Here is a 14766-nt window from a genome sequence, read left to right as displayed (position 1 = left end):
AAGGACAACTTTGACTGCACAGCACACTGTCATCTCACTAAAATCCTCTTAGTAAAGATATTTCTCCTAATTTAACCCATTAGAAAACTTGAAATCTACAATTTGAGAGAAAAAAAAGAAGTTACAAATGAGTCGACCTCACCAATAAACCATCCTGACTCATCCCAAGGCCCCTACACACACCCTCTGAATCTATTTGACACATTCTGCATCACACAAATACAATTAAAGAATGTTTACAACCAGCATATGTAGATTAGATCTGATTCATGAACCACGTGTTGGCTGATGAATTACTACTGTGACACATGACTAGCACAATAGATAGAGCAAAGCGGAACAAACACTAAACAGCATCTCGATTTTCACACATCTGTGTCAACACAAAAGCCCAGGAAGCGCTGATGCTGTGCTCTGGGGTTAAACGCAATGTGTCTCATCCACCTGCCTTTCTGAGTTGCATGCAGTAACTCAAGTCTCCAGCAGGGGGTGGTGGTGTCTGAGCAACGGAAAGCAGAGAGATGGGGATCAGGAGAAGATATCAAAGTTGGCTGGAAACCAGAGAAAGGAAAATCGCGTGATATGATTTTGCTCTAGAATTCTTTTTGATGGCTTTTGGTTGGGGGTGAGCTTTCTGGAGGCTCAGGTGAGCAGGGAGGTCTATGGACCGGCAGGTATGCAGCTGACTGCAGGAGTCTTGTACGCTGTCCCCTCTCCTCTTTTCTCCTCTCCACAAGCCTCCCAGCATGTGTGCGTGGGCTCACACAGAAATTACCATGCATACAAATACACACCTTCTCTACATATCGGTTGTAGGTGTACATATTTACAAAAGTTAGATGTGATATTTAACAGCACAGGATTACACATATTGCATGTTTATTCTCTAACATGTTGTGGCTTGATTCTCCACGGAGAGTTTCTTTCGATACGAGGCATTGTAACAGCAACAGTAAACAGCTGTGTTTACACTTTGAAAACTATTGCAACAATATTAGAATTTGTTCCTTATACCTTTCCACTGCAATGAGATGATAATGAGAGCCCTGGGCGGCAGGGTTAATAGAATCAATAGTTTCAATTAAAATCTTTCTCTTTCTCTCATCCTAATGGATGTTGTCCTTGTCGCCACAAAAAGGCCCCTACTCAGCGAGGTAAACAGAGCCAATTAAGATTAGCCATCTCTTGATCACTATATCCATCTCACAGTTCGTTTTGTGTGATCAAATGAGCTGTCATCAGGCATATGACTTTCAAACAGACCCAGGGTTCATTAAACTAGCTCACTGCAGGAGAAAAGAGATGGAAAGCAAGGGAACGCTTTATGCACCCTTTCTTCCTCCAAAGCTGAGATTCTGTCTTTAATTCTACATCAGCTTGCAGTGTGTGATGTTGTGTGTGTGTTTTGCTGAGTTCAGCTGTGAATGTGTGTGCCGCTGGACTGAAAATCCTCAAAATGCAGTGTTTTCAGTTCAGGCAGGCCTAGAAGTGATTTAGGGGTCTTGATTAGAAGCCACTCAGTGCTTTGTAGCTACACGTTGCCATCACTGATTGTGTATTTAACAAAACACTCAAGCACATGTACTGGGTTAAATTAAATTGTATCTCTCACCATGTCTGCTATTATTATCTTTTCACCCTTTCTCTTTCTCGCACTATTCTTCACCTCTCTAGTCAGATCTGTTTACACAAATCTCTAAGGTAAGTTTGGTGCGGAAATGAAAGGATATCAAAGCCAAGTGAGCTTTCACATGCATGAATGTTTGTGCATGTGAGGGAACAAAAAAAAAAAAAAAACAGAAAAAAATATGAGCGGGAGATTTTTTGCATTTTATTTCTTTTTGTTTTACACACTCAAATGAAAAAGTTATTATCAAATGGATAACTATATAGTCTGGTCAGGCATAAGAATAAACATTATGGTTTTCACACACTGTTAAAGACTAATGACATTTCACATCTTAACTGTCACCATGGGAACTTGAGATCACCGGAATACTAAATAGCACATGACCAATATTTCATAAGCTCATCAAACATCTCACTTATGGCTACTAGCAGCAACAACTGAGATGCCTGTTTCAGTTAAACCGCTGTAAACAACCTGCCTCAGGCATTCCCACCATGAACGTAGTCGGCCTTTAACCTAAAAATCATTAAAATGCAGTCAAAACAGACAGAATTCCTAATATACTTTGCAATTCCCTGGAGACATAGCATCACCCCAACTTCACCCCCCACCCAAACATTCCTTAGTTACTCAGCAACAATGTTCCCTAAACAAAGCGCTCACTTAGTTTTTTTTCCTGCCGATATGCAAATTTGATCAAATTTGGCAATTTAGTCAGTTTACTCTGGGAGATAAATTAGGCTAAACTGCACGCTTGTAAATATTGGAACTCGCACATGCATGAATAATTAAATGAGAGGGAGGAGATGTACCAACCGAAGGCACATCCATTCGCCACCCTCAGCCAGACGTCACTCATCCGAACTACCATCAACCTACATCAATCTAATGTGCCAAGAGTGTCTACCGAGACCAACATTTAGACAATAGGTTAGCAGCTGAAGGCATAAACAAAAAATGTAAGCTCTCCGATGATGCATGCCACGTTATCTGTGATTTTCCGACTGCTAGATGCACGCAAGGGAGAATGATTGACGTTCTCTGACACTCTTTTAGTCTAAGCTGAGCATCACTGCTGAACTGACAAGCTTGAATTTTCACATTGCCTGGTTTGGTTGCTGATCCAACTGGTGGAGCAGCACATCCATGATGTTCAGCAGCAAAACTTAGTCCTTCATGATCTTTCTGAAGAAGCTGGTTGACCAAGGAAGTTTTTAGCTAGCTAAGAAGCCACCAGCATCCAATACATAATGTGCTGTTTTTTTTTCAGCAGGGTCTGAATTAGTTTCTTTCACAGTTCAGTAGCACTCTCTCGCACACAAAATACACTCACACACACGGTTCTGCAGAGCTCTTACCGGTCTCTTGAGAGAGGGCTTTAGCTCTGCTGCTGGTGTTGCCCGAGTGATGCATCGCTCCTAACGTGAATCTTCCCCTCGTATCTCCTCCTCTCCTTTTCTCCAAACCGTCAGACAAGGTCCCCTGGTGGTCTCTCTCTCCTGGAGGAAAGGATGAGGGACTTCAGAAGTCACGTATGAGGAGCAGTTGTGCCCTCTCTATCTCCGTACGCTCTCTCTCACACAACTTCACATGTGCGCACAGTTGCAAGGCACTCTAGTCCACAAGCCGATGGGAAAGGTCTTAAGGAACAGAAGAGCAAGATGGTTAAGGTGAACGAATGCCAGAGAAAATAAACAGAGTTGTCTTCAACCTCTCTGCGAGCGCAGAAAGAAGAATGCAAAGGGCTGTTCCATCCTACATCTGGAGCTCCGCACAGACTCTGAGCTCTGAGAAATATACAGCATTGCTGCGGAGCACGAGAAAGAGAGAGAGAGATGAAGAGAGAGAGAGGTGTGGGAGAGAACAAGAGTGCGGGGGAGCACATAGAGAGAGCGATAGAAAGAAAGGAGGGGTGAGGATGGGGGAATGTGACAAAGCATGTTCATCAAAGAGAGAGGAGGAGAGAAAACGAGATGGATCGTGCATGTTTCCCCCGTCTAGCCGAAACGAGAACGTGTCAAGCTGTGTTACCAAGAGTACGGTCAGTATTCGTCCTTTAACGCATGCAGAGAGATAGATTTTCACTTCTTTACACATACAAGTGGGTCCCTTTGGAGAGGAGGGCTTTCAGCCTCAAAGGCGCTGACAAGCTGACACAACACACTGAACTAAAAAGCACCGTGCGGCTAAAAATACATAACCTTGTACCGCCATGCTTTCACACAAACAACACTGGATATGTGAATATTAGATTGGGGATCCGGCAGCCGCTCTGGGTCTTGAGCAGCGGAACATGATCTGATACTGAAATGCACTGAGCCGGAGTGCTGTAATACACAAGCTTTCTTTTACCTCGCATACACCTCTGACAGGACACGCACTTGAAATTTCCACCCAGTAAAACACAACCGCTGCTTCCTTGATATGCTTTATTTGGTTGTCAGCACCAACAACATTGCATAATGTATAAATAATCAAAAGTGCTGTGTGGGAATACAATGTTCTTTAGTTAAAAAAGACTCGACAATAGAACGTTAAAGTCAACATAAAATAGCCTTCAAATTTTACGGAGTGGTTAAATATTTAACATGATATTCATTGAAAAGACAAGAAAACTTGGGTATGTCTTTCAGGAATTCATCAAAAGATGAAAGTGGGCATTACATACTAACATTAGAGTTTGCGATTACACTCATGCTTAACCACCTTACCATGCCATTTTTGAGAAGACTTTTAACCTAGAATTAGAGGTTGAAGGTCAAGGATCAACGGTAAAATGTCACTTTCAAATTGTTATTTGCCACATAGCAACTTTATTACATTTATCCAATAACCTTTAATACCTTTATAATGATCACCCTAAAATGAAAGTTAAGACAACATTCAATCACCCTCATGTCATTTCCCACAAGTTCCTGACTTCTGAGGTACATAAAAGATGAACGTGTAGAGGAGCCTAAAACAATGGCTAAAAAAAAGCCTTTTGGCTACTAATATAAAAAAAGGTAAAAAAATAAAAATAAAAATAATAATAAAAAAAAAAAAATCTGTTATTTTACAAATGTCTTTGTTGTCATACAATAGGTGATGTCAGTTGAAAACAAGAGAGGTGTATGAGTTTCACAGGTGTATGAAGTCATTAAATTGTGATGGAAGGTTATGGAAACAAATGATAACAATAAGTTCCCAAACTAGCATTAATAAAGAAAATAGGCTCAATTTTGATTTCATATTGACTTTAAAATTGCCCAGCACAAAGTTCAGACCATAGACAATTACACTTGGGAGTATGGGCACAACCTCCAATGCTGTGCATTCAGAAAAGAGCTGACCATGGTACAGCACTTCCTGCTCTGTCCAACAGAGGGCAGGGCTACAGATCAGCATCCTCCTGATGTCATCCATCCCAGCTAGAATGCATCCTGGTTCCAATCTCGCCTGCATCCTGTCCCCGAGTTACCAACCCACACACACATTCTCCCGCAGAAGTGGCTTTATTTGCAACGCCTCTATATTTAGAGCCATTTGACCCTTCTCGATTGGAAAAAGCGCCAATCTACTCCAATGACTCTCTCTCTCCCGCCTTCTCTGGGCTCACTGTACCATAGGGAGGGACTGGATCCTGTACATATAATAAGCAGTTTGGCCCCACACAAACATGCAAACATAGCAAGAGCTCTAATGAAGAGAGCAGTTTTGGAAGGCCACACCGCTCTAAGTGCAGACAGCTGGATGGATTCATTTCTACTCAGTCCATATCAGACTCTCCTCACATTGTGTTAGTAATTATTGAGGACTTATCAAACAGTGTTTTATCAGTGTCCACTCTTCATTAGTGCTATTGCAATCAATGTTAAGTGAAAAATAAAGCCTGTGACTAATTAACAGCGGAAATGCATTTAAAGGGTTCAGTACAAGTTAATCTTATTTGCCAACACTTGTGGCATAATGTAGATTACGACGAAACAAACAAGATGCTTGTTTTCAGACTAACACAACCTGAATATAAATACATTAAATTAATTAAACAATTACTTCCATAAATTCCAAGAACTGTATGGCTGTTGCAAGAACATTGGTTGTTGCAGTAATAAATAAATAAATAAATCCTTGATTTTACCTTTTTTTATAATACTATTTTTTTAAAAACATTTTAATTAAGTTGGTTCATTTAAAAATAGCTCAATTTAAATCATTTTAAATCACTCTATGGTCTCCTTACAAGTTTTCTGGGGACACCAAGTGGCTCCTGGTGCAGGACTACAGGCATAAAATTAAAATAAATATAATGTTATAAAGTTTCACATTTCTGGTTTAAAAAAAAAATGGCCCAATTTACTTTCCTTGTTACTTTCCTTTTGCAAAGAGTCGATAAAAATGTATTGTGTTAATCAACATTATGCCACAAATGTTGTTGACTGAACCAAATTTGTATTGAATGCAGAATATTTATTTAAATGATCCACAGAGTAAACTGATTTAAAATCAAACTGAATTTCCAGAATAAAGGGATTGAGGCAGAAGAAAATGCACTAAAGAGGAAGCTTTGCTGCATATAATGACTTCCCCTGACCTCAGTAGAATAGCACCTGTCTTCCCTAAGCTGTGATGGGGTGCACCGACTTGTTTGCGGAGCAGCAGATACGAACGATGTTGGCGTCCAGTCTGAAGCTGTAATCGCTGCAGACAGAGCCTTCCTGCAGTATTAAAGGAACATATTCAGCCTAAAGGCTTCTAATTCAGTGAGCCGAAAAAGAGAACATTTATAACTCTCAGTTACAGTTACAGAACACATGCTGCACTCAAACACAAGCATACAACCTTCAGTCTGACAGCTCCATCGACTGCCCCATCCATAATTTCCAACAGACGTGGATGCACACACTCACTCTCACACATACACAATTTTTTTTGGAAAGAACTTTGACAAGTTTTGCAGACCTGTGATTACATGTATTACATAACTTATCATCAACATTCAGCAGTGTCTAGTAATCTTTTCATTTAGCTCCTTTTCTCTTTCCTATCTCTGCATCTTTCAAATGATTGACTGACTTTAATGCAATGAAATTATATTGTGACAAAATGTTCAATAATTGTGAATCTCACACCTTTCTGGCCAGTGATGACTATTTAAATATATCTCTGCATTCTGACAAGATTAATCAATAAGTCAAAAATGTTAATACGTTTGCAGATTTACAGTAGATTTACCAGTATCCAATTCCTGTTTGAAAGACTCTTAAAAGCATGAAATGTACTTACAATTGACCTGTTTGCTGCCACTGACGTCATACCTCAGGATAATTGCTAGAAACGACTGAGTTATTGTGGCACCATTGTCCAATCAGTGTTGTCATGACATTATTTAACTGAGCAATAAAGTGTTCTGTTGTGAAAAATTATTTTGGTCTGTTGTTTCGGCATATGCTCTCCCCCAAAGTTAAGCTTCCACTGTGTTGTAAACTAAAAAGTGAAGATGATTTTTACTGTATTCCAGTGTATATATCGGCCTCCTCCTAGGAAGGGTCATAGCAGCGTGTAATAAATTTGTGGCATGGTTCCACGGCGACACGGTGTGAAAGTCACACAAGCAAATTGCTCCAGCCCTGGTCATGTGGTGATAAAAGCACAGAGAGATTCCATGCATGCAATAGATTTAGTTTAAAGCAGAACTGGAAGTGACTATTATCTATGGCTGCTGAGAAAGAGCAGGACAAGGTCAGGCAATGAAGAGTGGAACGGCTCTCACAATTCTGAGACTTCCATCACACTATGTTTACATCTCACCCATCCACCTGTTCTTTCATCTCTCTTTATTCATTTATTGCTCTCTTTTCTCTGGCACAGGGTGAGAGGAAGTGTATGTGAATGAGCTAAAGGAGGTATGGGATGGGGAGTGAAGGGACCCGTGGGTTGAACACAGCCATTTGTCATCCAGTGAAAGCTTAAGAAAAGACTAGTTAACCTTTCCTGGGAAGCCCCTGGGGAGCTACCAGCAAAGAAAAAAAAAAAAAAAAAACTAGAAAAAGTATCAACCAAGAAAAATGTTCTTGGGTAAAATAGATGGCCGATGCTATGAGACCCATGTACCTTGCAAAACGCTGCGCTAGGCACTTTTGACATCTGGGTTGCCTCTACTCGTGAGCAAGGAGAGAAAGAAGGATTGTAGCTGTTGCCCTTTATGTAGTTATGTAGAGTTTACAGAAATCTGCTTGCAGACTATAATTGCAACTTTATTGGTGTCACTTAAATTAATTTATGTATACTTGTGGTATTTGTGAATGGAAATACCATCACATTTGCACTGCACTGAACAAAAAAAAAATGCATGAACTGCATGTCAAAAACCTACTAGTAGTATCTTAAACCAGACTAAGTTACATTGCTTATCATAGTTGGTCTCCAAAATGGCTGGTCCATTGGCTGGTTATAGAGTAGTTTTGGGCACTTTTCAGCTGGCTGTCAAGGTAAATACCAGCCTAACCAGTAGGGGATACCACTAGAACAGCATACCAAACTAATGGCTGTTTCAAGTTTAGGTTTTTTTTTGTTTTTGTTTTTTTTTTGTTACATAATTTATTTAAGCTATGCCTTTAACAACCATAGCAGGCAAGCACTCCAACACTAATTTCAGATGAATTATGAGTCATGTTGTCTTGACAGTCTAGTCAGGCACTTTTATACTAATATGCAAGTCATTGAAAAACCAGTTAGTGATAGTGACTAGCAATTTTGTCCTTTGCCAAACCTGCCACCAAGCCTGTCACGCAAGGCGGCATCACCATGGCAACCATGTGAGTCGGCCAACCATGTGCACACAGCAGCAGGAGACTAGTCTTGAACAATTATGAACAATACGTACATTTGACTGGAGGCAGACCATCTTCTGTTGTGAAGCATCAATTTGGTGAGAAATATCAATACAAACAAACAGCTGGTGAGAGGAATTAAGATGGATACGCAATCTTTCATAGTCACTGTTTTCATATTTCGTATAAAGACGTCCTACAGCTCTATTTGTTTCCACATAAACAAACATTTCTTGCTGCCTGTCAAACTACTGGCATACAAATAACTCAACTGACCCGTAACATATAGATAAAATGACTTCAGAGGAGTGACAGACAGAATTTCTTCACTTGCCATTCTGGTTCACCAAAGTCAGACACACTATGCAATTTCTGGTGTCCTTTATGATTGTTATTTGTCAGATTGTATATTGTGACCCCACTGAGACTGTAGGTTAAATGTCAAAGCAGACTATGCAATATCAGTGATTCTCTAAACCACCCCAAGCTACATGATATACAACTTAATCAACACTTGAACGACAGATAGCATTGTTGACTGGGTGTTTTAACCCTCTGGAGTCTAAGGGTATTTTTGGGGCCTGGAGAAGTTTTGTCATGCCCTGACATTTGTGCTTTTTTCAGCTTCTTATAAACATCTAAATGGCTAAAGTCTAATCTCACTGTAATCAGCACAAACTGGGCTATAATAATATGTGAGCAGCATGTATGTACATGATTGTGTTTTTGAGAAAAAAAAATGTTAAAGAATGTTATGCATGATTAGTGAAAAACTAAAAATGTTAAATCACTTGAATAAGGCCATAAAACACACAATCTAGTCCATTCTCACATCCTTGTTTACATGCAAAATTGAAATGATGCCACAGAAACCCAATCAAACCATTGAGCTAAAGTTGAAGTCGTGGGGAAGTCGTGGCCTAGTGGTTAGCGAATCGGACTCACAATCGAAGGGTTGTGAGTTCGAGTCTCGGGCCGGCAGGAATTGTGGGTGGGGGGAGTGCATGTACAGTTCTCTCTCCACCGTCAATACCACGACTTAGGTGCCCTTGAGCAAGGCATCGAACCCCCAACTGCTCCCTGGGCGCCGCAGCATAAATGGCTGCCCACTGCTCCGGGTGTGTGCTCACAGTGTGTGTGTGTGTTCACTGCTCTTTGTGTGTGCACTTCGGATGGGTTAAATGCAGAGCACAAATTCTGAGTATGGGTCACCATACTTGGCTGAATGTCACTTCACCTTCACTTGAAAATGTTGTCTGTTATAAAAAGGACCCCCTTTCTAAAATGTAAAGACAGCTAATTACATATTTGAATAATATAAAAAAAAAAACACATGATATAAAATAATTTGTACTGCTTGAAGAAAAATAAATATGGGAGGCATTGCAAAGACTATAAAATGACTTTAATTTTGTCTGAAGTTAAATAACTGGCTTTGCCAATTGTTTTAATGTTCTCTTAAACTTATTCATCATCTTAAGGTAACACATTACCTTTGAAAGCTCTAAAAGGTATTTTGTAAAAGTTTCATTTTCTCTTATTTTTATTATTATTTTTTTTTTTTGCACCTCCACTGAGTCTCCACAGGCCTCCATTTAAAAACCTTTGCACTCAGCAATTCAACATTACCTTGTTTTTATTTTACAGTCAGGTGGCAAAAATCTCAGGGTGCACTGGGTTTAACCCCGTACGAGCACACACACAGAATAACTGACAAATACTAACAGGCTTTAGCTCATAAAGCCTGGAACGAGGTGGATGTTGTCTTGCAGATTAAGACAGACTAATAGATGGCCTTCTGTGACATTAGTGGAGGCAGAATTATGAGTCGTAATTGAGGATCCTTCAGCAGGAGCAAAAGGACTAGATGATATGAGACTAGAGGGATGGAGCAGCTGGATGAAGCTTCCAGCCTTAACAAGGAGAGAGAGAAAGTCACAGGGGGAATCAACTTCTCTACGCAACTATCTTTGGCTTCAGCTTTCAGCTCTTCCCCATCGCTATCCTTCACTTCCTTTATCTTTGTCTCATGGACACAGGTTATAGCACTCTTTTTCTTCTTTTTTTTTTACACTTACCAATCTTTAGGGAGATGAAGTAAAGGTGGGGTTTACACAAGAAAGCAAGACAGTTTCACAGGTGGAAATGAAAAAGAAAAAGTGAAGCAACAAGAAAGAAAGTCATTTGAGTGACCCCATGGAGAACATGGGGTCACTCAAAATGTTGTCTCATTGGGCACTCGCTCTGGTTTCACAAGAGCTCTGGGGTTCGAAGGAAAGCCCGGCCTGTTTGAATCAGGTCATATACTTCTACTTTTTAAAAATAAAGTTTTGGTGCGATACCATGATACTATGATGTATGGGATGGTAACACTATGGAATTTTAATACCAAAACCAAGGAAGTCTATAATACCTGGAGAAAGCTATCTGATATCATTCCCAGTCATAATGTTAGTTTCTCAGCTTGTATAATTGTAATATAATATAATATAATATAATATAATATAATATAATATAATATAATATAATATAATATAATATAATATAATATAATATAATATAATATAATATATAACTATTTATTTTTATTTTTGCTTAACAATGACCCATACAAGTGACTAATATTAATATTAACAACAACAACAACAACAATAATAATAATAATAATAATAATAATAATAATAATAATAATAATAATAATAAAGGAAAATAGGGCAATTACCTAATGTAATATAATTTAATGTAGAAAGTTGTGGCCTAGTGGTTAGAGAATTTGACTTCTAACCCTAGGGTTGTGGGTTTGAATCTCAGGCTGGTAATACCACGACTTACCCTTGAGCAAGGCATCGAACCCCCAACTGCTCCCCGGGCGCCGCAGCATAAATGGCTGCCCACTGCTCCGGGTGTGTGTTCACTGCTCTGTGTGTGTGCACTTTGGATGGGTTAAATGCAGATCACGAATTCTGAGTATGGGTCACCATACTTGGCTGAATGCCACGTCACTTCACTTTATCTCACTCAAAAATAAAAATTTCAACTATTTTCATTGATGACAAAAATATATTAATAAAAATATAGCATGTGAGTAGTGTGAATAGCCATTGAGCGTTGCAAGTGATGCAAGTTAAATGAATGTTATCTACTAGCAGAGACTCGCTGGACCATGCTAACCCGCCAAACATGGATTTTTGGACATATTTCAGGGGGTCAAATGTTTACCATTTGTATTATGGCAATTGCATAGTACTTTATGGTACCACCGTGGTACATGTCCAAATGTCAGCTTTAATAAGATGGTTGATGTCCAAAAAAGTCTCAGGACACAACGTGGTAATATAATAATGAGAGAAAATGCAAGATTAAAAGAAGAACATCTTGTCTTGAGATGAGAACACCCTTTGCTCTTTCATGAACCCATATCTGCTCTTAAGAGATATGAAAGTCAAACACACACACACACACAAGCAAACAGCATTTCAGCTGCCTGTCACCCACAGGCCCTTCCAGTTAGTGATTAATCACCTAATGCTAATGAGCTATTTACTAATTACTGTCTGGCGTAAGAGGAGATGAGGAGAACAGGACTGCCACGATGACACTGGTGGCTGAGGCACTTGGTGTACTCACCTAACTGTGATTAGGAAAAAGAGAGGTGTGTGTGGGTCTGAGTATCCTTTAAGTAACAGTAAGTGCCAAAACTGATGCATAACACAATAACACATTAGCCAGACAGGAGGCCCACATCTAAGCCACACTTAGAACGGGACTTAGTAAACAAAGATGCCGCCCATAGAGCGTTCAGCAGGGAATGTCAGCCATACGTTAATATCTCACTCTGCCAGGTCCATGAGACATCAAATGAAGATCAGACCATTATAGAAAAGCACCTGAGAGTCAAAAGTTGGCCACGCCCCGAAACCATCCATCTACCTGACAGGAGTTCCTTCGCTTTCAATCAAAGCGTTTAAGCAGGGGAGGCCTCTTATTCTCGTGCCCACAATGGCACTCACATAGGTGCAAGGCTACAGGTCTGAATCAATCTCCTGCCTTCTATCTCTCCCACACACACTGCACAAAAGCTGCTGAAGCCACAGAGTGTGTGCAGTGACAAAGCAGCCGCTTTCAACCACGGGGCCTTTCAGTGCTCAGCTTTTTGTCCGTCGTTTATATAGAGGGGTTTGTATCCAGCACAGGCCTTTATATAATGCTCAATATTGCCATTAGAAGGAGAGATAGACCTCTGAATGTGGGTGTTTTTATCAAGTGGGTATGAAAGTGAGGCTGCTGATTGTGTGGAATGATGGGACACATGAAACTTTAATAAAGCACTTCATCAATCCATCTCATCTAAGTGTTGAGCACATCTAAATGTGTCTCTCAAGTTTTGCATTGACAAAAATAAGAAATGAAGAAAATTAGGTGATATTTAAACAAATTAAGAAATGATTCATTAATTAGACAAAAAAAAGAACAAAGAAAAAAAGAACTAAGATTTTAAATAAAATATTATTCATAATAAATACGAATGTCAATAAAATGTAATATTTTATTAAAATAAAAAATATATTCACAAGACTAATAAAGGGTAGAAATAACATTTTAAATATAAGAAAATATTCATAATAAATAAGAAATCATATTTTATTAAAGTAAATTATACTGAAAAAGAAAACTTGGCCCCACTTTATATTGTGTCCTTAATACCTGTGGACAGTACTTACATGGTAACTAGATGTGTTCATAGTATGTAACAACAGTGTAAGTACACATTGATACATAGTATCTAAGGCAATAATATTTCTGTAACTGCACACATGTAACAACCCTCAGAATGGTTTGTGTAAGTACAAATGTGTAACAGGATATTGGTAACAACACTTTTTTTTCACTTCACCAAGTACTCGTGTAACAGGAATTATATAACTACATTTTGTAACAAAAATACAGTATGTATAAGAGTAATTGGAACAATTTGATCCAGAGGGTGGAGATGTGTAGGTTTAGGGATGGAAATGGGATCTAGTGTGTGGAAATGGAGAGGTTTAGGGATATGTAAAGTTGGAGGAGTTGGTGCACCACTGTAATAGCAGTGTACTTACATGGTAACTCCTCAGGAACTGTCCACAATATAAAGTGTAACATTCTGGACACCAAACACAATTTATATGTAAAGCCTAACTTACTGAACGATGTTTTGTAATGTAACATCAGACTAATTACATGATAAATCTAATATAAAGTGTAACACTTTCTTTACCAATATGTGTTGTTATCAATGTCCTGTTATACATTTGTACTTACACATAACATTCAGTGGGTTGTTACATATGTGTAGTTACACAGACATTAGAGCTGTAGGTACTATGTACCAATGTACAGTATACTTACATTGTGGTTACATACTATGTACACATCTAGTTACTATGTATGTACACATGTATTATGGACACAATATAAAGTGGGACCGAAAAATGTATAAATTTTGAATAAAAATAGTTTTAATAAATAAAAGCAATCAACAACCAAAAAAAAAGGGGAGAATCACAAGAAACCTAATACAATAATTCATAAGCTAATGTTTCAATCTCAAGAAAACACATTAATACAAGAATCCAGCAATAGTTACAACTACAAGTCTTTAGGCTGAAAGAGGGGAAATGCATGAATTCAAATTCGAAACCCACATTTCTCATATGCACACCACTGTCAAACACAGGCAGCCTGAGGTGTGTCAGGTGAGTGATTTTGGCACTGTGTATGAGTCAGACATCCAGAGGTCCTGTGGGTGCAGGGCCCGCAGGTGTCTGTCTCCGCTCATCAAAGAGATCTTCACTAGGCCTGAGGCATGGCGAAAGAACAGCTGAACCTAGTGGAAAGGTGCCACTCTCCAATTCTCTAGGGCCTGTAGACCCAACCCTGGGCACCTGGGACCTGTCAACCCCTGCTCTTCTTCAGACCACACACCTCCACGTATGTGGTGAGACGCACATCGCTACAGATCTGTGTATGTGCGTGTTTTGCTCTCTATATAGTCAGAATATTACAGAGCTGTTGGAATGTGGGTGTTTGTAAAGACAGATCAGATTAGAATAGATAAAGTGTTGGAGTGCAGGGGCCCACGGGAGATCAGGTTGCCAGGAATAAAATAACCCGGGAAATTCAATGTGCACTGATCTCTCAGTTCAGTCGTACGGCATGTGTAAGCTCTGTTAACAAGGCTATAGAAGCCCTTTTATATGTTTTTTATCATTGTTCCCCAATGCACTACAGCAAAGCATCAAACCTTTTTATTTAAATATTAATAATAATTATTATTATTATTAT

At 39.2% G+C, this 14766-nt stretch overlaps 1 protein-coding gene across 3 annotated transcripts in view; it reads right to left on the bottom strand.

Moving 5' to 3' along the window:
- Positions 1-14766, bottom strand: part of LOC132113553 (teneurin-2-like) — a 364954-nt gene that overhangs the window by 169660 nt on the left and 180528 nt on the right. For 2 of the 3 annotated variants that reach the window (XM_059521368.1, XM_059521369.1), the window contains one exon: positions 2989-3129. The exons of the other annotated variant lie outside the window; for it this stretch is intronic. In XM_059521368.1, coding sequence (XP_059377351.1) covers positions 2989-3129 — 141 coding nt within the window. The remainder of the gene's footprint in view (positions 1-2988; positions 3130-14766) is intronic. 3 annotated transcript variants of the gene reach the window in all.

Source organism: Carassius carassius, chromosome 33 (assembly GCF_963082965.1).
Source record: "Carassius carassius chromosome 33, fCarCar2.1, whole genome shotgun sequence".
Lineage (NCBI taxonomy): Eukaryota > Metazoa > Chordata > Actinopteri > Cypriniformes > Cyprinidae > Carassius > Carassius carassius.
This window is presented reverse-complemented; position numbering and strand designations above follow the sequence as displayed.